The sequence below is a fragment of the Peromyscus eremicus genome, chromosome 23 (assembly GCF_949786415.1).
Source record: "Peromyscus eremicus chromosome 23, PerEre_H2_v1, whole genome shotgun sequence".
Lineage (NCBI taxonomy): Eukaryota > Metazoa > Chordata > Mammalia > Rodentia > Cricetidae > Peromyscus > Peromyscus eremicus.
The window spans coordinates 41,847,104-41,871,718 of record NC_081438.1 but is presented as its reverse complement, the minus strand read 5'-3'; the positions used below and the strand labels follow the sequence as shown (position 1 = coordinate 41,871,718).

At 45.8% G+C, this 24,615-nt stretch overlaps 1 protein-coding gene across 2 annotated transcripts in view; it reads left to right on the top strand.

The window, feature by feature from the left end:
- Insr (insulin receptor) overlaps window positions 1-20,948 on the top strand; it is a 113,430-nt gene extending 92,482 nt beyond the window's left edge. For both annotated transcript variants that reach the window (XM_059248921.1, XM_059248920.1), the window contains 10 exons: window positions 608-747; window positions 3,249-3,408; window positions 5,153-5,255; window positions 7,342-7,409; window positions 9,355-9,599; window positions 11,116-11,226; window positions 11,392-11,551; window positions 13,148-13,277; window positions 15,016-15,150; window positions 18,291-20,948. In XM_059248921.1, coding sequence (XP_059104904.1) covers window positions 608-747; window positions 3,249-3,408; window positions 5,153-5,255; window positions 7,342-7,409; window positions 9,355-9,599; window positions 11,116-11,226; window positions 11,392-11,551; window positions 13,148-13,277; window positions 15,016-15,150; window positions 18,291-18,645 — 1,607 coding nt within the window. In that variant the 3' untranslated portion in view covers window positions 18,646-20,948. The remainder of the gene's footprint in view (window positions 1-607; window positions 748-3,248; window positions 3,409-5,152; window positions 5,256-7,341; window positions 7,410-9,354; window positions 9,600-11,115; window positions 11,227-11,391; window positions 11,552-13,147; window positions 13,278-15,015; window positions 15,151-18,290) is intronic.
- Window positions 20,949-24,615: the final 3,667 nt, after the last annotated feature.

The window sequence follows — 24,615 nt, the reverse complement described above, 5'->3', positions numbered from 1 at the left end:
AGCAAGTGCATGCTGGTGCTCAGCTCCCGTTCTCCATTTATACAATCTAGATCCCGAGCAAGGAGTGGTGCCGCCCAAAGTGGGTCTTCCCAACTCACTTAACAGAATCAAGATAATCACCACACACAAGATTCCCATCTCTCGCTTGATTCTAGATCCTATCAGGTTGGCAACTAACACTAAACATCACACATCATATCCCAGTTTTTCCTGTATGTGTGTGTCTGTGTATATTGAAGCCAAAATCAACCTTGGGCATCTTGTTTCAGGTGCCATCCACTCTGGTTTTTTGAGATAAGATCTCCCATGGTCCTGGTACTTGATTAGGTCTGGCTAGCTGGCCAGTGAGTTCCCCCTGTCTCTGTCTTTCCAACGCTGAGATTACCACTATGTTCCAGCTCTTTTATGTGGGTTCTGGGGATTGAACTTGGGTTTTATTGACTGAGCTGTTGTCTTACTCCATGAGTTTTATATTATTTTTATGCTAAAGAAAATAAGACATGGGAAAATTACGTAGCCAGCTCCAATCAGGCATCTCAGCTGATGGGTGGCAGGGATGGAATTTGATTCAGGAGTTATTATCTGAGCCTTTAATTGCTTCTCATAGCTAAGGCAGATGACATCGTTGGCCCTGTGACCCATGAAATCTTTGAGAACAATGTTGTACACTTAATGTGGCAAGAGCCAAAGGAACCCAATGGTCTGATTGTGCTGTATGAAGTGAGCTATCGGCGATATGGCGATGAGGTAAGGATTCCAGGTCTTCGTGGTGGATGGTGCTTTTCCGGGGGAGAGGTGAACAGATAGAGACCAATGACAGACCAAAGTGAGGATGTGACTGAAGTCCAACTCGGTCAGCCAGTGACTTTCTATTGGGGTTATTTACAGTGGTATGGCTGAGGGCTTACTAATAGGCATGGGGATGACTCAAAGCAGATGCATCACCAAAGCCCCCCCACTCCATCCTACCATCCCCTTACCCCCGCCCCCCACCCGCCCCGGCATAGATGATAACTCATGAAAGCTGGAACCCTGGAGCTCTCTGCAGGACTTTGCAGGCAGCTTGCCCAGTCATTCTCCTGTCTTTAGCAGTCCTGCCTGTATAACCTCAGGGAAGGTGAGGCCTGTGAACCCCAGAAGTTTCAGGGACTTCCTGAGACTTGTGAGTTGTTGACTTCCTGAGCCTTAAAGAGCCTCCCTTTAGAATTTTCTGAGTCTTAAGGAACTTCCTTCCAGATTGGAATGTTTTGTTGGAAGTTGCTGTACAATACTGGACAGGAACCTCCTAAGTTTCTCAAGTTACCCAACGCTTCCCACATCAGATTCTGTGTTATTAGAGTTTAAAACTTTGATGCACATCTTCCCCAGGGAGATGGACAGAAATTCCAATTTAAAATCTTTTATCACTTAAGTTTTTTAAAAATTAAATTTATTTATTGTTTATGAAGAAGTCCATGCCATAGCCCGCTCTGGTTGAGGAGGTCAGAGGACAGGTTTTGAGAGCTTGCTCCTTCCATTATGTGGGTGCTGGGGATTGAACTCAGGTCTCTGGGCTGTGCTTCAAGTGCTTTACTTGCTGAACGATCTTGCTGACCCAGTCTGATCATATTTGTGTGTGGATTTTCAGCTGTTTCCTTCAAGCTGGTTGATGGGCTGCTTACATGTGTGTCCTTTATCACAGGATGAGGCTCATTCCACTTTAGAGAGAGATCCATCTCAGTCTGGGAATGCATCACCTAAAACTTTGTCATGTGCCTCCTTGCCACACCAGACACTGGGTGTTTGATGTGAACATGCACAGATAGTAAGAATCCAGTAGAAACTCTCAAGTCTTACCTAAGCTACCTGAGGGCTCACTTTGAGCTGACACTCAGTGATTCCAGCTGCCTCTAAGCTGCCAGAGAGCCCAGGTCTGAACCGGGGAACTCGTGTGTCTGCAGCAAGGGCTTTACTAAGTGTGCCACCCCTCTAGGCCCTAAACCCTCACTTTTTGGGGGGACACGCTAGGCTCTGTAGTCAGAATTCAGCTAGTTTTTTAGATTTGCAAACATGCTCACACATTCACATGTGTTTTACATATACATCGACTCTATAGTCATAAATTGCTTTGTCTCATGGTGTCTCTCTCCATAGCCTTTGGAATTAGAATTCACAATAGCTACATAGGCAGAGAATATAATTTTATGATGGAACTATGATTTATTTTTAGATACTGAACTTTGCCATTGTACCCTGAAGGCAACATAAATACTATGTAAATGTCATTGTGTGCCAATAAAACTTTATAAAAACCGATGGTGGGCCACGTTTATCTCTGTGCCCTTAATATAGAAAAACTGACTTCATGGAACTTTGCAAGTTCTAGTAACGTATTATAAATCCTCATAAGAAAAAAGGACTTCTCTGAAGACCCTTTCCTCCTGGGACTGTATCGCTTTTTGGCACCCAAAGGTGGGAACTTTAACAGTGACTCAGAACATAGAGTCAGCACCCTATGGCCTGCAGGACAAATCTGCAGCTTGGTCTGTCTGCTTGCCTGCTTGCCTGTCTCTCTCTCTTTTTCTTTCTCTCAACTTATTTTATGAATATATACCGTGTGTGTGTGTGTGTGTGTGTGTGTGTGTGTGTGTGTGTGTATCTGTGTGAATGTGTGCCACCTGTGTGCAGACACCTGGATCTTCTGGAGCTGGACTTGCAGGTAGTTGTAAGCCTCCCAACATGGGTATTGAAAACCAAACCAGGTCCTCTGCAGGAGGAAACAGTGCTCTCAACTGCTGAGCCATCTCTCCAGTCTTCTTTGCTTTTGATCAAGTGTCCCTGCTCATCTTTCTTTGTGTGTGTGTGTGTTCTGCATCTCTCTCTCCATATATATGTATATACATACATACATACATACATACATTATATATATATTATATATATATATAAAAAATGTATGTATTAAATTGTAAGCTCTCTGCCTCCTGAACCATAGCCCCATTATTGCTTTACAACTACATTGAGGGGCTGGGGACCTGGCTAGGTAGAACTGGCCTCCAAATCACCTGTGAGTTGGAGACCAACCTGAGGTACATGAGACCCTGTCTTAAGAAAGCAAAAGAACAACCCCACCCTGCCCACAAATAAAAACTGAAAGAAACAAAAGAACTCCCAGAGCCTCTGACAGGTCGGACTCCTGCCTTCCTTTTTACTCTCTCTGCTTCACCCGATGTGCAAAACTCGACTAACCACCTTCTCATTTCTTCCAGGAGCTTCACCTCTGTGTCTCCCGGAAGCATTTTGCCCTGGAGCGGGGCTGCAGGCTGCGAGGGCTCTCCCCAGGAAACTACAGTGTTCGAGTCCGGGCCACATCGCTGGCAGGCAATGGCTCCTGGACAGAACCCACCTACTTTTATGTGACCGATTATTGTAAGTCTCCATAGCAACCTCAAGTGGTTGGCTCTGTGCCCCGTGCACTAGGAACGGTAGAACATTTTAGAGAAAGGCCCCGAGGGAAGGAAGCGACAGGCGCTTTAACTTGGGGTCTACCAGAAACTGTAATGTAACCAGCCCTTTCTACCAGCCATTCACATCCTCATCACTCGCATGAAAATCTGGGCGTGCCCATGCGCAGACTGTAACCCCAACTTGAGAAGATGGAGACAGGCAGATCCCTGGGGCTTGCTGGCCAGCCAGTCTCTAGCCAACCAGTGAGATCTTTGTTCACTGAAAGACTCTGCCTCAAAAAATCAGGTGAAGAGCAAGGAGGGATATATCGGAGGGCGTGAAGGGGGAAAGGTGTGGGAAGTGATGTAATCACATTATAATCTTGAAAAGAAATGGAAGAAGAAATGACTCAGCGCGAGGGAGGCAGAGACAGGCAGAGTTCCAGGCCAGCCTGGTCTACAGAGTGAATTTCAGGCTAGTGAGGGCTGAGTACTAAGATCTTGTCTCTAAAAACAAACAAAAGAAACAACAAACAAACCAAAAAAAAAGATGCAACGTGATAGAGGAAGACACTTGATATAGACCTCCTGGCCTCCACAGGCGGGTAGTACACATGTGTACACACACACACACACACACACACACACACACACACACACACACACTCTGATATTAATAATAAAGCATATACTTTAAAGTCATAAATCATCAGGGTGTGTATGATTAAGATACATTATATACATGTATAAAATTGTTAAATAATACATTAAAATTCTAAAAAATGAAAACTTACGATTTCTGAACTTTTCAGAGAGCACTTTGTCCTTTGATTCTAGGCTTCCTTAAAGAGAGGAGGCAGGGACACAAGGTTTGCAACCAGACCACTTTCATTTCCTGAGTTTAATTCGACCACCAGTATTTACAAATCTATCCTATGGGCCAGGAGTCAGCAAGTGCAGGGAAGCAGTTTGCTGCAATCCACAGGGAAGCTCCAAGTGAGATTCCTCAGGACAGACCTGGAGATGGAGGCCATGATGAAGCAACAGCCGAGACCTGACGTACGAGCTGGGAGAGGGCTCAGTCAGTGAAGGGCTTGCATTGACCAGCAAGCCCCAGGGATCTGCTGTCTCTGTCCACCCCCCCCCCCCCAGCCCGGGACTTTGAATACAAGTCTGTACCACCATGCCCAGGTTTTCCCCCGCCCCAAGGACTTTGAATACAAGTCTGTACCACCATGCCCAGGTTTTCCACGTGGTTTTATGTGGGGCTCTAACTGAGGTCCTCATGTTTACAACGTCAGCACTCTATTGACTGAGCCATCTCTCACTACTTTTTCTCTTCAACTTCCTGTGCTTTTTATAAAAAATAAACAAAAACACTGAGTCCACTTAGTGTTGCCACTGTGGGCCTCAGGTATAGGTCACCTACTGAAATAGAGTACCTTCTCACTGGCCGTGTACCTGAAGGAAACGCTTCCTCTCCGAGCAGCCATCCGTTGCCATGGCTCCCACGTGCTGTGAGTTCATGTATGTAATGGCCCTGTCTTGTTTGGAAATAGCCTAGGATTTTGCTTTATAGCCCAGGGTGGTCTTGAACTCACAATCCTCCTGCCTCAGTCCCTACCCCAACACCAGGTGCTGAGGTAACAACAGCCAGTGTTTAATGGTGTAATTTTTGTTATCAGTACATTGTGATGCTAAACACGTACCTTCTCATTCTGTTGCAGTAGATGTCCCATCAAATATTGCCAAAATTATCATTGGGCCCCTCATCTTCGTCTTCCTCTTCAGTGTTGTGATTGGAAGTATTTATCTATTCCTGAGAAAGAGGTAAGCAAGGTGGTATGCTGGCAAATGGCTAACAACTGACTCTCTTGGGAAAAAACAAACAAATAACACATAAATATTGAATTAGACTGAGGTAAGTTTCATATAAATTTTACTCATATGGATGTGCTACATGCAATACTCATGGCAATAAGTTTATTGTATAATACTATAATATACTCTTGATTACAGATTCCTTCTAGTTCACTGATTCTCCCTGCATGCTACCACTGATATATTTTACCCAGAGCTTAATATCTGTGGCCAACCTAGAGGTATAACTGATGACGAAGTGTGGTTCAAACATGCATTAGTTTCCTGATGCTGTGATAGAAAACCTTGACAAAAAGCAACTTTGGGGAGGAAAAGTTGATTTTGTCTTACAGTTCCAGAGGGCATTCAGTCCACCATGGCAGGGAGGACCCAGCAGGGATTCAGTCCACCATGGCAGGGAGGACCCAGAGGGGATTCAGTCCACCGTGACAGGGAGGACCCAGAGGGGATTCAGTCCACCATGGCAGGGAGGACCCAGAGGGTTTTCAGTCCACCGTGACAGGGAGGACCCAGAGGGTTTTCAGTCCACCGTGACAGGGAGGACCTGCCTACAGGACTATGAGGGCAGTGGTTCACTTGCTCTGAACCCAGGAAGTAGAGAGAGAACAGAAAGTGGCCTGGGCTGGCAAACTGCAAAGCTGGTCCTCAGTGACACACTTCCTCATCAAGGCTCTACCTCCTAAAAATACTATAACCTTCCAAAACAGCACCACAGAGGGGCTGAGTGTTCACACATTTCATGTTCGATCACTTCATATTCAGACCACAATGAAGCATAAACATTGGTTGATTTTGTTTTACTGTTGTAGATAGCTTACAGAATAATGGGTTTTATTATGTTTTTATACTTATATAGCACTATACTTCCTTATATATACCATTCCTTGTTCCTCCCCTTCTTTACTGGTCTCTTTCCTCCCCAGGAATCATCCCCCTTTCTGTTTTCATGTCCCATCTATGTGGGACACACACACACACACACACACACACACACACACACACACAATTTACATATATATATGTGAAAGACATTGCACACTATTTTGTCTTTATCCCCCGTTAGCCTCTTGTTCTATCATCTCCCTCCCCTTTGAACTCTTCCTCTCCCCTCCAGTCCCCTGTCTACTGTTGTATAATTTATAGCTGTCTTTGTCTCTCTGAGTCTGGATTAGCTTGTTTAACCTGTTGACATCCAGTTCTGTCTTTTCCCTGTTTTCTCAGTCAGGGTCTTGCTGTATAGCCAAGGTCGGCCTTAAACTTGTGATTACCCTGCCTCAGCTTCCCAAATGCTAGGATTACAGGTGTGTTACACCTCACCTACAGGTATGCATTAGCTTCATGCCCCCCCCCCCCTTTCATTAAAGAGTAAGACAAGAGTTAAGTGAGACACACACATTTGAAAACCACAGCCAGTACCTTTGCCAAGCCAGGTACTTTTTAAAGGGAGCCGAGCAGTTTTCTGTGTCATCTATCACGTCATCGCTGCAGAACTGACAGACTTTAAATTCAGTCGGCTTTGTGGTTCCAGGCTCCTTTCTATTGCTGTGATAAAACACTCTTACCAAAAGCAACCTGGGGAAGGGCTTATTTTAGTTTACACTTACAGGCACAGTCAGGAACTTAAGTAGGAACTTGAAGCAGAAGCCATGGAGGAAGGTTTGCTTGCTGTTTCACTGGCTCCTGCTCAGCTTGCTTTCTCATACAGCTCAAGACCACCTGCCGAGGCATGATGCCACCTACAGTGGGCTGGGCCCCCCTGTGTTACTATTTAACACGACATCCCCTCCTATACACGTCCACAGACCTGCTCTAGGCAGTTCCTCAATTGAGGCTTTTCTTAGGTGACTCTAGGCTGTGTCAGGTTGACAATGAAGGCTAACCTGGACACCAATTAACGTTTTTGTCTCTCACTTTCTCTAAGTTGGACAAAGTGTAGAACACTGAATCTATCCATGATTTGTAGTGTTTGCCTATTTCTCGTGTCCAGAATGCCATGGGATGCTCAAGCTGGTGTGTCTATCTTTTCCTCCTTTAGGCAGCCGGATGGGCCAATGGGACCATTGTATGCATCTTCAAACCCTGAGTACCTCAGTGCCAGTGATGGTGAGCACCACTTCCTTTTCTGTGGGAAGCCAGAACCCTGCCTTTGGTTTCCTGTGCCACACTGTTAAGTCAGATCTGAGGGTTGGCCAGCATCACAGGGAGGAGGAAAAGCCATCCCAAAGAGGCTGAGAGAAGCCCCCTTGAGTGCTGAGCTTGCCCATCTGCTCTTGCTGCAGAGACTCAGCTACTATGAGATGTTAGACCTGTTATCAGGACCTGCTTGGGTGGGTTGATATCACCCACTTGGGATATTCAGGCTGGAATGTGAGGCTAAAATCCTTGTGTCACAGCCACAGGAGTGTGTTAAAGTCAGAGCCAGAAACCTACCATGAAATTTAGAAGCCATGACAGGATACTGAGGGAAGAGAGGTGGAGATAATAACGTGAAAAGGCTCAGTGAGTAAATGTTGCTGTCCACACCTGAGGACCGAGTATGACCCATAGTGTCTATGTAAAAATCTGGGTGCTGTGATATGTACCTGTCATTCCTGCACTGGGGAAGCAGAGACATGAGGTTCAGTAGCACATCAGCCTGGCTCAATCTGTGAGTTCCAGGTCAGTGAGAGATCCTGCATCAAATAGAAGATAGAGAGTGATCAAGGAAGACACCTGATGTCAGCCTCTGGCCTGTGTGTGCATGAGCACACATGTGTACTTGCACATAAATGCATGCACGCACACACACACAAATGTAAACACACATGCGCACATAGACAGAAAGGAAGTGGAGATAGGATGGGGCAGGTAGGGGCCGGGTGAGTGCCAGGGAGACATTTGCTGGTGGTGGAACTGAGTGTGAACTGATGCTGATGGCTCTTCGCCTTGGCACCCACACCACCCCAGCTGCTCTCTAGAGAGAAGGCATGCCTGTTTCTTAAGAATTTCATAATATGGCATGTCTTCTTAAAAGTACCTCACATAGCACAATCAAAGTTTGAGTTTCAGGACATGAAAGTATTGGGCCTGTAGGTTGTTGTCTTGGATAGCCCCACTCACTTGTGTGTTGGTTAGCAGTCTAGGTGGTCCCAAGGAGTAACCACAGCTACAGGTGGCTAAGTCTCTCCTTCTATGTGGTCTCTTGCCTGGTGCCCTTCCCTAGCATGCTCTGTGGGTTTATGTCAGTAAAAGTGGGCTACAAAGCATCTTCTTGCTGGGTCTTATGGACTGAAGAGAATCTGAAGGCCATGAAGGAGTCAGGGGGTGGGGACAGAGCACCTACTACTTTCTAGGAAGGATTGCTAAGCATTGTAGAAAATTTTTCCCCCAGTCTATTTTAACCTACCCCCTTTCCTCCACCATTCTATTGGTACTTGGTCAGACATCTCCAGTGGAAAATGTCTAAGTTATTTCTAGTCATTACTGTAACAGAATACTTGACAAAGGCATCTTAAGGGAGGAAGGGTTTATTTTGGCTCACAGTTTGAGGGTGCAGTGCCTTATGGTGTATCCACTATCAGGAAGCAGAGAGCGGCACACTTGTTATTCGGTCAGAATTCCAGCCTGTGGGATGATCTGCCACTTTTAGGGTGGGTCTTTGTACTTCAATTAACTTTATCTAAAAGCTTCCTTCATAGACATTCCCCAAGGCTTGTCTCCTAGGTGACTCTAGATTCTATGGCATTCAGAGTATTAACTATCACAGGAAGAGACATCATCCAGTAGCAGGGATCCGGAGTCAGAACAGGAAAGATGGGGTTACAGGACCATCTTAGTGCTTCTAAGCAGGATCCTGGACCAGCTATAGCTCATTCCCTCGCCTCTGCCATCTCCTTGATGATGGCAGAAGCTTGTCCTGTTCTGGTTTGTATACCCAATGCCCAGAAGAAGTCTTAAGTCACAGAATGAGTGAATATTTGTATGCAGCTCAAGAAAAAGTTGTGGTGGGAGGTGTCTGGGGGCCCTTCAGAGGTTGGCCGAGAATGCTGTGTAGATAAGTGAAAAGTAGTGTTTCCTTCTTCTGTGTACGTGCCGGACGAGTGGGAGGTGCCTCGAGAGAAGATCACCCTCCTGCAAGAGCTGGGGCAGGGATCCTTTGGTATGGTGTATGAGGGCAAGGCCAAGGATATCATCAAGGGCGAGGCAGAGACCCGTGTTGCAGTGAAGACTGTCAATGAGTCAGCCAGTCTCCGAGAACGGATCGAGTTCCTCAACGAGGCATCAGTCATGAAGGGATTCACCTGCCATCATGTGGTGAGTATGGCTGGGCTGGACAGAGGCTTCCTTTCATGCTCCTTGATAACTATGCCTTCACTCCCTAGAGCTACCCAGGAACCTGGGTGTAGACTGATGTCCACCCTCCACTGTGTTAAGCCTCCCATCCTAAAGAGTGGGGAAGTCGAGGTTGGGGATTTAGCTCAGTGGTAAAGCGCTTGCCTAGCAAGCACAAGGCCCTGGGTTTGGTCCTCAGCTCTGGAAAAACAAAACAAAACAAACAAACAAGCAAACAAAACAGAGTGGGGAAGTGACATCTCCCTTCTCCACCTCATCTTTTCCCAACTTACCTAGAATCAAACTCTATAACTGTTGTGTCACTTTTTAGAATCTTCCTTTGCTTTTCAGACTTTCCCACTGATTTTTGTATTATTATATTTCTTTCCTCTTTTTGGCTTCCCTGTAACCCTTAAACACATGGAAGTACCTGCCCCTATTCTCTCTTCTCCCCAAAGCCAAAACAAACCTTCCCTGCCTTTCTGTTCCCAGAGTGGGCTCTTTATTTCTTGTTGAGCCTTACATTTTTTTTTTTATCCTTATCAGGCATATTTAGGGGCCCCTTTTGTGTGACTTCTACTGCAGAGAGGTGAACAAAATTTACTCACCTCTGATAGGGTATTTATGACAAACCAAAGAAAAGATTACATTAGAACTCTACTTGTTGAATCAATGAGTTTATTATAACTTGCAAGAGTATGGGTTTACTTATAGGAACATGGACAGTGAGCATAGGTAGCTATATCTCCAAAAAGCCCACCCTAGCATGAGTGATAACTCATGAAAACTGGAATCTCAGAGCTCTCTGCACAACTTGCAGACAGCTGGAGAGATTGAGAATCTATTCTTCCTAGAGCTTTTACTGGTTATATAACCTTGGAAAGGAGTGGTGGTGGTCTTATGAATCTTGTAAATTTTAGGAACTTTCTTAGACTTGTGAATTGTTTATTTCCTGAACCTTGTAAGTTTTGCTTACTTCTTCAGTCTTAAGGAGCTTCCCTCCAGGATGGAATGTTTCAATTCAGAAAATATTGCTATGTATCAGCTCCTAAAAGCCCTGCTCTTGCTGATGTAGGAGCAGGTTCCTGACCTCCCTTTTAGATAGTCTATTGCAGGGAAGACATTTCCCAAACTAGGTAAATGAGTGGCATATTAGGGGGAAAATGCTAGGAGAAATTGAAAAAGAGAGAGGAAGAGGACTGTGGAATATATTTGAGGAAAGTCTTAAAGGATGTGAGACCGAACCATGTGTACATGAGAGGGGACAGGCCAAGGAGAGCAGGAGCTGCAAAGGTTTGGAGGTAAGAACATGGTTTATATACTGAGGAACATTAAGTAGATAAGATTTGATTGGGAGGACCTATACATGAGTGGGTCTATTTGCTTCCCCTTACTAGAGCTGGCTATGCTTCATCTGGGCACAGGGTAGCCTCTGTGCTATGGTGAGTTGAAATAATTCCTAGACCCTCTTTGAATCACCTCCATGCTTGTTCTGCAGGTCCGCCTCCTTGGGGTGGTGTCCAAGGGCCAGCCAACACTGGTAGTGATGGAATTGATGGCTCATGGAGACCTGAAAAGCCACCTCCGTTCTCTGCGACCGGATGCTGAGGTGAGCTGCCTCTAGGTCCCCAGCAGGGCACCTGCTTTTAAGTGTACCAACCTCGCTAAGTGCAAACCCATATTTTGACATAACCCTGGCTACTCTCCCCTTACTCTGAAAGAGATGATTTAGATGGCAGCAGAGAGCTAATTGCAACCCATGTTTTGATTTTAGAATAACCCAGGCCGTCCTCCCCCTACCTTGCAAGAAATGATTCAGATGACAGCAGAAATTGCTGATGGCATGGCATACTTGAATGCCAAGAAGTTTGTGCACCGGGACCTGGCAGCTCGAAACTGCATGGTTGCTCATGATTTTACCGTCAAAATTGGAGGTGTGTCTCGGAATCCTTTAGTGAGTGTGAGTGTGTGTATGTGTGTGTATGTGTGTGTGTGTGTGTGTGTGTGTGTGTGTGTGTGTGCACTTTCCTAGCCCAGAAGTCAGCATTTCTGCTCTAGTTTCCTGTCTGTTTCTATTGTAAGTAAGTAAACAAACAAACAAATAAATAAAGCAACTTGGGGAGGAAGGAGTTTGTTTCAACTTGTCATCCATCACCAAGGGAAGTCAGGGTAGGAACTTGAAACAGAAACCATGGAAGAATGCTGCTTCTGGTTTGCTCTGGCTCATGCTTAGGTAGCTTTCACATATAGCTCAGGAGTCCCTGCCAAAGAAATGGTGCTGCCATCGTGGACTGGGCCCTCCTATCTCAATTAGCACTCAAGACAGTCCTCCACAGACATGGCCAGAGGCGGATCTTAATGGAGGCTTTCCTCTCAGGTGACTCTAGCCTGTGTCCAGGCAGCAGTTAACACTTACCAGTACAAGACCAAAGCTTGAGCCAGAGAATGCAGAAGGAGATGCCAAGTGCCTAGATGTCTGGCTGGAGTGTGTGGATAGGATGAGAGGACCCAGGACAGTAAGATGTGATGTGAGCTGAAAGCCAAGAAGCAGGCTTGTAAGAGCTTCATAACTCATAGGACTCGCCTCTCCTCTACAAAACCAGTGAGAATCCGAAAGAGGCAAGGTCCCATAAAGATCCTACAAGACCCTCCCCCTCTCCAACAGTTATGGGAGCAGGGAGGGAGTTGAACCTATATGTGATTCTGAGAGATATTCTTTTACATAAGAATGGGAGTTATGCAGGAATGTGACCCAAAGACGACATCCTGCATGAACTGTTTGAAGGAAGATGGGACATGATTCTGTATTTATGATCCCAAAGACCTTCTACATTAACAGTGAGAAAACCCCCCACAAAACCCAGGTGTGGTGGTGCATGTATCCCGACACTTGAGGGAGGTAGCGGAAGGAAGATCAAAAGCTTTTCAATGTCATTCTCAGCAACATAGCAAGGGCAAGGCTCTCTTGGAGTATGCGAGACTGTCTCAAAACCCAAAGAAGCAAAAGCAATGGGAACAGGAAGGGGTATGACTCTGTTCACATGGCCACCCTTATGTGGTGGGGTGTTGCCGTGTGGGAGGACGCACAGGGGAGAGTTGGAGGTTAGCCTGGATTGTGCAAAGGAATGAGAAGTGAGATGCATTGGAGAGAGATGTAGAGGCAGAAAGGCTTGGTTGCATACTGGGGATGTGAGCAAAAGGCAGGGTCAAAAGAGACCCCCCAGCTTTTGGTTTTTGGCTGAGCAGCTGAGTCAAGGGAACAGAAGGTTGGCTGGAAAAAGGAAAGAAGTCTGGGACACTGGGGAAGGAGTAGGTGGGAAGGATGAGTTGTTGAGAGCTTCAGGCCAGATGGTTGGTTCTTTATCACTGGGGACCTCTTCCCCTTCCTTACGTGGTAGCCCCTGTTCTCCATCCACAGCCTCAGGTACAGCCTCATAACCCCCTCCTGGTGAATTTGCCTACCCCCTGTAGTGGTTCTACACTCCATGCTAGGATGATGAACTGAAAACATGTGACCTGTTTGTTGTCAGACTTTGGGATGACGAGAGACATCTACGAGACAGATTACTATCGGAAAGGGGGTAAGGGCCTGCTGCCCGTGCGGTGGATGTCACCTGAGTCCCTGAAGGATGGAGTCTTCACCGCCTCTTCTGATATGTGGTAAGTTATGCATGCATGGGTGGATGTCTGTACTGGGATTGAACTTCTGCAGGAGTCCTACTAATGTGGTCAGCAGGAGGTGGTAGAGGAAGCCTGCCTTTCACGTATTGAAATGGAGGTGGTTTGTTCTGGATTCTCTTACATGTCTACCCTTATGTATTGACTGAGAATGATTTTAGAAGAATTTATTTATGAATTATAACGTAAATCGTTGCATGCATGCCTACGTGTGTGTGTGTGTGTGTGTGTGTGTGTGTGTGTGTGTGTGTTTCTGTGTGTTTTCACGTCCTGTAAAGAGTCTTTCTCTGTCCTTCCAGCCAGCTCCCAAATAATGACATGGAGACTTCTTATTAATTGTGAAAGCTTAGCCTATAGCTTAGGCTTGTTCCTAACTAGCTCTTATAACAAATTAGCCCATTTCTATTAATGTACGTTCTATCACATGGTGTTAGCTCTCTTTCATCTTCTATCTCCTGTTTCCTCTCCATGTCTCCTGGCTTCTCCTGCCTCTTGATTCCTCCTCCTCTTCCTTTCTCTCCCCAGACATATACTTCCTGCCTAGCTATTGGCTGTTCAGCTCTTTATTAAACCAATCACAGCAATATATCACACCGTGTGTGCAAATCAGTGCACACACATGTGTCCATGTGGAAGGCAGATGAAAGCCTTGGGCATCGTTCCTTCTCAGGCGCCATCTACCTTGTTTTTTAAATAGTGTCTCTCACTGGCCTGGAATTTGCTAAGTTGTCTAGGCTTGCTGGCCAGAGATCTTGGGATCCTCCTGTCTCTGTCTCCCCTGTGCTGGGATTACTAGTACTCACCACCAGCACACCCAGTCTCCCCGCCTCCCGGTCCCATTTTTATGTGTATGTGTGTATGATTTTTGCCTGTGTATGTATAACAAGCATGCATTCATGTGTGTGTTCATGCCTGTAGGGGTCTGAGGTTGCTGTCAGAAATTATCCTTGACTGCTCTTCCACCTTATTCACTGAGGAAGGGTCTCTCAATCAAACCCAGAGCTAGTCAGAATGCAATGGCTACTCTTGCTAGCCAGCTTGTTCTAGGGATCCCTTGTCTCTACCTTCTGAGGTTGGAATTGCAGCTAGGTTACTATGCCCACTTGGCATTTACATGATTTTTCTGGGGATTTGAACTTCTATCCTCAGACTTGTGGAGCAAGCACATAAGCCACTGAGTCATCTCCCCAGCTAGCCCCACTTTAAATAAAACACACACAGCACACACACACACACACACACACACACACACACACACACACGTAGATAGATAGATAGATGCGTGGTTGTGTGTGTCTGTGTGTGTCTGTTGAGGTGACTATGCCATAGCACATTTGTGGAGGTCAGAGGACAACTTATAGAAGTCAGTTCTCTCCTCGTGGGTCCTTGGAGATCTAACTCGGGTCATTAGGCTTGGCAGCAAGAGCCTTTGCCCACGGAGATATCTTGCTGGCCTGCACATCCGGCTCTTTACTTGGGTTCTGGGCACTGAACTGAGGTACTCATGTTTTGATGGAAAGCACCTTGCCAATCTGAGCTATTGCTTCAGTCTGTCAATTGTTTTTTTAGTTGGACAACCAAGTTCTAGTAAGGCAAAGGAGGTATGAATAAATGTGTCTGAGAGAGAGACTGTGTGTGTGTGTGTGTGTGTGTGTGTGTGTGTGTGTGTGTGTGTGTTTCTTTGGCTTCTTTGTTAACTGTTCTCAATTGTCATTGGCAGGTCCTTTGGGGTGGTCCTTTGGGAAATCACTAGCCTGGCTGAGCAACCTTACCAAGGCCTGTCTAACGAACAGGTGTTGAAATTTGTCATGGATGGAGGCTATCTGGAGCCACCTGATAATTGTCCTGAGAGACTGTAAGTATAGAGAAGAGGTGGAGAGCATGAGTTTATTCAAAAGGCTTTGCACTTTATATGTGTTTTGTGTCTGTATATTCCAGGTATATATGTGTGGGGGACAGGCCTTATGCCTACATGTATGTTTGTATAGCATGCCCTTACATGTAGGCTTGTGTTTGCATATTGCATTTTGGATGCACACTTACATTTTCACAGGTGTCTACATATGTGCTTATGTTCACATATGTTTATGCCTCTGCATGTGTCATGCAGTCTACATGTATACATTTGCACATCAAATCTGCTTTAAAGATTTATTTTTAATCTTAGGTATATGAGTGTTTTCCTCTATGTATGTATGTATGTGCATAACTTACATGCTTGGTGTCCAAGGACACCAGAAGAGGGTGTTAGATCCCTGGACCTGGACTTACAGGTGGTTGTGAACCAACACATGGGTGCTGGGAGCTAAACTTTTGTCATCTTCAAGAGGGGCAAGTGCTCTTAACCACTGAGCCATCTCTTTAGCTCCTTAAATTTTTTTAAATGCACTTGTGCATACCTGTTTTATATACACGTGTGGAGGCCAGAGGACATCGTCCTCAGAAGTACCATTCACCTCCACTGAGACATGGGCTTTCATGGGTGTGGCACTCACTGAGTCAGCTAGGCTGGATAGCCAGCCAGTGAGTCCCCAGCATCCCCCGACTCTACCTCCCGAGCACTGGGATTGTAAACGTGTATATTTTTATGTAGGTTCTGAGGGCCCCACTCAGGTCCTCAGGCTTGAGGGGCGAGCACTTTCCTGACTGAGCCATCTCCCAGCCTTGCCTATCAAATCTCTATAGCCGTGTGTGTGTTCGTATCCATGTCTTCATGTGCATGCTTGCATTTGTCTTGTATTTTCTCTTCACATTCAAAGCTTTCTGAACATTGCCTCATCAAGGCCCTTTCCTAACCAGACCAGTTTGTGACTGGTTGAGAACTGGGGAATTTACCTGCGATGATTAGTTTTAATTACCAACTTGACATGATCTAGAATTGTCTGGGAGGAGAGTATCACCGATACTCTAGGCAACACTGGCCTGTGGGCATGTCTGGGGGGATTGTCTTGGTTATGTTAGCTGAGGTCACCTACCAGCCCACTGTGGGTGGCACCATTTCCTAGGCAGCGAGACCTGAACTGTATGAAGTGGAGACAGCAAGCTGAGCAGGCATGCACACTCACTCTCTGGCTGCTGTTGGCTGCACATGGGACGTGACGCGCTGCTTTAGGTTCCCGCTGCCTTGGCTTCCCCACTCTGATGGACTGCAGCCTGGGAGCTCAAATCGATTCTGTCTCCTCAGGTGTCCTTTGTTGGGGCATTTGGTCATCCTAGCACTGGAAAGGAACCTAAGCCCCAGGGCAGAGGTTCACAACCTTTCCCTAAAGGCTCTATTATAAATACTGACAGCATGATGTCCTTGTGCAGTCGTGGCTTGAATACAGTCATAGGCCTTGCATATGGATGAGACCATGGGCATTGGCTGTCACTGCTAGGAAATGCCTGAGAAGTTCGGCTCGAAGGAGGAAAGACTTACTGTGGCTCACTTGACTCAGCCGCTTAGAGCTGTGGCGAGGCAGAAGGCCAAGGGTGGTAGGGAGAAGAGGAGGACTGAGACTGGGAGTAAAACACACCCTTGATCTACGCGCCTCTGGCGACCTACTTCCTACAACAAAGCCCCTCCTCTTAGAGACTCTCTCACTCCATGGGTGGTTTCAGCCATTGACTAGGTTAGTGCCCTCATGACCCGGTCACTTCTCCAGAGCCAAACCTTGAACCACTGTTGTGTCAATAGCTCAGTGTTTAGTGGGCATCTAAGAAACAACGCAATACCCTGTGACAATAAAACTTTATAAACACATGCAGGGGGCCAGATTTGATTCAAGGTCTGAAATTTGCTCTAGGGCAAGTTACATGGGAGAAAGGAGAAGGTCAAAATGAAAATGCAAGCCCTCAGCTCCCGTTTTGAGTGCTTCGGGCCGAGTAGAGTCTTTGGGGAGTCTTGGGGAGTCTGTAAGGATGAGAAATGGACTCTTATATGACGTTAGGCACTAGTGTACCTCAGTCCTGCAAATGCTGCATGGCCACCAGGCTGGCTCTGTGACTAAGGCTCCTCCTGACATTTTCTTTTGACATATGAGGATACCAGCTCTGAAGGCCTAGAATGACTGTTGGGTACAGGCAAGCCTCAGCAAGCAGCTCCAGGCAGGGGTATAAAACACACGACTCCTGAGGCACAGGAGACTGGGAATGTGTAAGGTGATAAATATGTACAATACAATGTCTGTTCAGTTTCTTACCTCTGTTACCATGGTAAAAACTGACCAAAAGCGATTAAGGGGAGGAAGGTTATATTTGGGTCACGGATGGGGAAGTCAAAGTAGGCAGCAGCTGGTCATGGCACATCGTTGCCAGAGCAGAGAGAAGTGTGTGATGTTTGCTTGTTTGTCTCGGCAGCGGCTTGCTTTCCACACTCTTGTGACGTGTAGGAGCCCCTGCCCAGCATGTAACGTTCTCCACACAGCCAGATCTCCCCACATCAGTTGACAGTCAAGACAACCCCCACAGCATGTTGGCAGCCCAGCCTCCTCTAAAGTTTCCCCAGTTGGGGCTCTTTTCCCAGTTGACAGCTTCTTGGGCTCCATTACGTCATTTTCTCCTCCTCGCCCCACCTCCTTCCCTCTCCCTCCCCACTCCTTTCTTTCCTTATCATTTCCTTTCCTTTCTCTTTCCCTTCTCTTCCTTTCCCCCTGCCCTCCCTCTTCCTCCACCGAGCACTGTCCCCCTTTGTACTTTTAATTTAGAGGCACTGGTCTCACTAAATTGCCCAGGCTGGTCTGAAAGTCACCCTAACCTGGCAGGCCTTGAATTTATGGTCCTCCTACCCCAGCCTCCCGAGAGCTGGGATGACAGGCCTCACTACTGAGTTTTCCTGGCTTGCTTTTCAAAGCTGTCTTCCAGTCCTGCAGGAATTGTCAGTCCAGCCTTGGCTGTCATATGTGCAGCCACAACCAAGGCTCCTTCTACTTGGATGCGGTCTGTGGTGGGGCGGGGAGGGAGGGAGCTGCTTCGTCACACATAGAGACTCATCCACCCTGGTCCCTGTCCCCACAGTACTGACCTGATGCGCATGTGCTGGCATTTCAACCCCAAGATGAGGCCAACCTTCCTGGAAATCGTCAACCTGCTCAAGGATGACCTCCACCCCAGCTTTCCAGAAGTTTCCTTCTTCTACAGTGAAGAGAACAAGGCTCCTGAGAGTGAGGAGCTGGAGATGGAGTTCGAGGACATGGAGAATGTCCCCTTGGATAGGTCCTCTCACTGTCAGAGGGAAGAGGCTGGCAGCCGGGAGGGAGGGTCCTCTCTGAGCATTAAACGGACCTATGACGAACACATCCCGTACACCCACATGAACGGGGGCAAGAAGAATGGGCGCGTGCTCACCCTGCCCAGGTCAAACCCTTCCTAACAGCGCCTGCTGGGGGAGGAGTCTTTCTGTTTTTAAACTCTTCTCTAGTTTGACCGCCTCCAGGAAACTCAGGATTATCAGGACTCGACCCAGATGTGAAACTGAGCTCAGAGATAGTTCATACACATTTCTGTTTGTCTTTTGACCTACAAATATACACATGTGATTGCCAACCCTGCAAGCCGGCGGCGGAGGGCTAACTGTGAACCTCTAGGGGTTGGGCTTTCCGTGGCTCTGCCCCTCCCCCGGCCACGGTTTCAAACCAGGATTTTGTTGTTGCTGTTGTTTTCCTCATAGATTGAAAGAACGCACCTGTTTTTACAGGTGTTTTTCTTTTCTTGCTAGTGTCGGAGTTACAGTTAGTTGTCAAAGACAGAATTTATTTATGGAGCACAAGTCAGAAAGCAAAGAAGAGACAGAAAAAAAACAAAAACAAAAAGCCCAACCCAGAACCCTGTTTTAGCTTGGGCTTTGAGAAGGTTTCATTAATCTGAGAGAAGGATTTTATTTTATTTTAGTTTTTTTTTTTTTCTCATTCACAAAATCAGTTCCTCAAATTGACCAATAGCTGCTGCTTTCATATTTTATTTTGGGAAAGGGTGTGTAGTCCTAAGTGTGTGTTCATGTGCACACTAGTGTGCATCTGTGTGTGCGTTGTGTCCAGGTTAGAGAACACAGGGTGGGGTGGGGGTTGTGTGTGTGTAAAATATTATCTGGACAGATGCTTGGGGAACTGGCTCAGGAAGCTCCTGATGCTTGGAGTAGGTGACCTCACATTGTCCTTCCTTCTTACTAACTCAGCGTCTGTCCCTCCAGAGATGCTTCTCAGTCAGTCAGAAGTCTTGCTCAGGGGTCTTCTTTCCCTCCCTTTGGCAATGTTTTCCAAAAACCAAGGGAGGACCGTTTGGTCTGGATTCATCAGGGGTGTTTGGAAGACCAAACAAAGCAAAGGACACACACACAAACACACACACACACACACACACACACACACACACACACACACACGGGAAGTAGAAGTCAGATGACAGTTTTGAGAATATATTTGTAACATATTTAATGCTTAAGGAATCTCTGGCATGAGCCTAATAAGTTATTATTTCCTAGTAGGCACACCTGCCTATGTGGGGAGACAGGACAGTGCGTGAGTCGCCTCTGTGTTTGGTCTTTGAAGCACACGTTTTTCTGAGAATTATACCACATTAGCTGCTAGCCCTTCAGGACACGGTGAGGTCTTGTGGAGTATGTGAGAAACTGGATTTTTGACTGGTTCTGCTAGCAAGATGGACTGGATGTTTCTTGCTTGGATACACTGGTGGTTACCTGGAACTGAGCTGGCCTTCCAGAACACCTGTGTTCATCTTCGGGTTCTTCTCTGCTTGTGTACCTCACCTCTTCAAGGCCTACATGTTGCTCAGTTATTGTATTAAACACAGCAAACTCATCCCAAAGACCAATGACACAGATGGACTTTGAGAACACTAAGCAATATATAAGGAGATGTGCCCTGGGATAGCTGTTGGTCTCCTCCACCCTTGGGACATCTCCTATCCTCCACACTAACCTCCCACAGCTGCTCCTGGTTCCAGGAACCTCAGCTCGGGCCAGGTGTGGCTCCTGAGTATGCCTCAGTCTGGAGGAGGCAACATCAGAGACTTTCTTCCCACCGCTAAGAACTTGTGAAAGGATGTGAACCCACAGCTTCTTCTCTTTGCATAAAAACCACAGCTGCTCAAGTGAAAGAAACAAACAACCATGGTGAACTCATGGACTGGGGCTCAAAATCCTCCCACACATTCTTCCCTGTGTGCATTTCCCCACAGATATTTGAAACCCTTCTCTAGGAGATGTGAGATAAAGACCCAGTGTCCACCCCCAAACCCTCTTATTCTTGGTTGAGAACATGAGTAGACACGAATCCTGATTGCCAGTTACTGTCCAGTTTGTATTAGAAAAATGGCAGATGTAAAAATGTTACCAGGGAACTCAGTGATTGGTACAAGAAGCAAGAGTCACAGTTTTTTCACCCAGATCACTTTGTAAATAGAGGGTCTGTGCATCAATGGAAGACATGGAGCTCTGGTATTTGTTGTTTATTTTTCCTTTTCACAGTAAATTTGTAGTGGTCAGATGCTACACTAGCAGGAATTTCCACATTTTTTCTAATTCAAAAGGTTTTCTTATATTACTGGGGAAAGTATTTATTTTAATATATAAAATCACTCTTGAAAATCACTTTTGTAAAAAAATGGTGTGCATGTAACATTTTTTTTATCAAGGAAAAATAAAAACAGGTGAGTGTGGGTCATGTTTTTATTTCTCACAGCACAGTCTACCTCAGTCTTGTTAGGATGAGGTTCAGCAACAGACGTCGAGGCTTGGGAATTCTGGCTGGATCGTGCTTTGAGTTGGGGAGCTGTGTACCAGTTGATTTCTGAATACCAGGGACTAGGAACAATTTTGAGAGAGGGAGTTGGGATGAAGAAATTAGAGCCTTCCTGTGACCCCCGATTCTTCTCTTTGCTAATAGTCTCCTGAACTTAACCTCCGTATGAAGTCTGTTCGTTGATGCACACTCCTCCCACAACAAGCCGCTCCTCAGTCTGTCTGGGTTTAGCCTCTCTGTGAGGCCCCTCATCTCAGGTCTTTTGATGAGAGGTGAGGAGACTGTGAGCCAGCACCTACAGGTGTCACAGGAAGTCCCCAGACATGAATGCAGAGGCACTCGGAGTTCTCTAACCATTATTCCTCCTTGCCCTTTTCAGGCGTATGAGGCTTTGGGTGTTTGTGGGCACCTCCTACACAAAAAGCCAGTATGAGGGCATTTGAGGGAAACCCTAATCTAAACCCCATCAGTTTCTTGAACGTATTTTAAGCAATGAGAGGAACCCTATGCTGGGGTTTGGTTGACCTTGAGCTGACACTGTTTGGCCCTGTGTGGTTGTGAGAACTCTGGAAGTCAAGGCAGGGCCAGCATGGCACCTGTTTTTAAGCTTCACCATTCTTGCTCACTTTAGGACACTGTCCTTGAAAACTCACTTTCTCCATCTTCTCTGGAGAGATGTGCCAACGTGGGGTGACCCTATGAAAAAGGACTTCACCAGTTCCATTTGATATCGGCTGTTGCTGGGGAGGAAACAAGTAGCCATTGGGTCATGATACTTTTGGCTTCAGAAGATGTTAGCTTTGTAAGAAAAGAACCTTGGGACCTAGAAGATCATGGCTATCCTGAGAGTTTGTAGTGATGGGTGAGAGAGAGATAAAGAGACAAAACCAGGTTACGTTGGCACTTTGTTGTGTGTCTCATTATTTTAAAACCCTTTTTATGATCATGGTGAGAGCCACAGAGTCATTTCTTCCAGGATAATAGCTGACATGTTCTCTGTCTGTTCATTGATAGCAAGCACACACCAGGAAGTGCTCATGTTCTTGGAGCCCTTCTGGATGCTTCCCTGTCATCTGAGGCTACCTGGAGGGGAAGAGCACAAATTGGGAGAAGGTGGAGATTGGTGGGAAGAGCTGCATGTCTATTTCTGTGGCTGTTGGGAGTGATGCCACCAAGACAAGCACAGATCACCCTTGTTCTCTTACCAGGACATATTGATTACTGTGTTAAGGACTATACATTTATTTCAAGTCCACTCTAACGCTGGCCAAAGGGCAGTATCACTGTGCAAATCTGGTTCATATTGGCAATCTTGGTAAATGAGTGGCTGTCATTCTAGCAGTGGTTTTTCTGCTTCGTGACAGGTGGTTGTGTTCTGGATGCTAGCTGGTGAATTCTTGAGAACATAGACTCTTCAAAAATTATGATTTTGTTGGACATGGGAAAAGAATAATGCTGATTTTGTGTAAATGACACACATAGGGTAGAGCCATTTTAGAAAACCTTCCAGAATGTTCCTCAGAATATGAATTTACACAAGAGATGAGATTGGGGAACAGGAATACCAGATTATCACTTGCTGTTTGAACTACACACAGTAATATGGCCTTTTAAGAGGCCATGACTGAAGAAATATTTATCCTCAGGTGGTCCTCAAGAAATGGGGATCCACTTGATAATAGTCAGGGTCCAGAATCAGTCTCTGGTCAAATTTTTATCTGTATGTGGGCCATTATAAAAATAAAACAAAACAAAAATTTGTTAAAAACTGGATTGTGAACCTGGGATTCTTGTTACCATTTGAGAGGGAAGGAAGGAAGGGCCCTCAACTGTGTGTGTGTGTGTGTGTGTCCATGAACATGTCCAGGAATGGCTTGTTTGGGCCTTATCCTTTGTATCAAAGTTGCTGCTCCTTGCCCCTTTATGTGCCTGGGTAGCTACACCCCCTATGTAAGCAGTGTGGGATCAAATCTGCCACAGTGCTGCAGAAAACTCAGAAACACAAAACCCTCCCAACACACAATGATGTTTTCCTACAAGAGCCAAGTAGCATCATGTACAGAATATGCCTTTTTTTTTTTGTGAGGTGAGGGGAGGGACTGAAATTGTTCTGCATGTACAATACAGGCTAATTACTTGTTTATATTAAAATTTGGAATAAATTATCTGAGACTGTTTTTTATGTGATATCCGGGTTGGTCTGGGTGGGGCTGTGGCTTTGAGACTTTCTATATTAAGCAAAAACCTGGGAAATTGTGAGTTCTTTGTGTGTATGCATGTTTGTGTGTGTGTGTGTGTGTGTGTGTTCATGTATGCAGTTACATATGTGTATGAGTGCTCATGTTTGCAAGTGGAAGCATGTGTCCAGAGGACAGCTTCAGATATTGTCTCTCAGGTGCTGTCCACCATTATTTTTGAGACAGGATTTCTCATAGCTCTCTAACCAATGAACTTGGTGATCTTCCTGTTTCTGCCTCTCTAGTGCTGGGGTTATAAGCACATACCACCATGGCTGACTTTTTTTTTTAATGTTGGTTTTTGGGATTAAACATTTAAAGGGGGCTAACAAGTGCTTATAGCTGTACTATAATGCGAAATGCTTTTAGTCTAACTTCAGAGGTCCCCATAGTCTTTCACAGTCTTAAGACTCCTTAAAAGTCTAAAGTCTCTTCTGAGACTCATGGCAGTCTCTTAACTCTAACTTTGTGTGAAATCAAAATAAAAAAGCATATCCTACTTTCAATATACAATGGCACAGGACATACATTACCATTTCAAAAAAAGAGGAAAGGGAGTATAGTGAGGAAATATTGGACCAAAGCTGGGCAAACTCCAAACTCTGCATATCTGTGTCTGATGTCAAGACGCTCTTCAGATCTCCAACTTCTTTCAGCTTTGTTTACTGCAACACACTTTTCTCTCTTGGGCTGGTTCTACTTCGAATCTGAAGCTTTCCTTGGCAGGTATCTCATGACTCTAGCATCTCCAACATCTTGGAGTCTCCTATACCATCCAGGTTTCACCTTCATAGCTTGATGAAGTGTCCTCTCTGGGCCTCCATGAAGGGATACCCATGACACACACCTGGCTTCAGCAGTTTCCTTAGCTGTAGAGGGAGATTCTTTCTTGACTCTAAAGCCAGAACCATGTGGCTGAAGTTGCCAAATTCTGCTGCTTGGTGGGACTGGAACTTGGCCCCCTCCTTTCATTACATCTTCACTAGCTTTCTGTTGTTCATGGTTTCCTTCACTGCTTAAGATTTACTTTAATTCCTTTTCACAAGTTAGAAGCTTAGCTTGGTGGGGTCTTCCCCTGAGGTCACCACTTCCCTGATTCCATTTATCAGCAGGCTTTTCTTTAAACTTTTTATCTTCTTGAACACTGGACTTGGCTCCAACATTACATTTCATGGTGTTCTTATCTCCTCAAACTGTACATTTTGTATTTTTCCTTGCTCAGCTGCTCCTTTTCATTGCAGATCTGCTTAAGACTGGCCACTAATAACCACATCTTGGAAAGCATTGCAGACTGCCTTGAAATCTCCTCTCTCAAGGCCGTTAATTCAAAAGTCTTCAGTTTAGCTT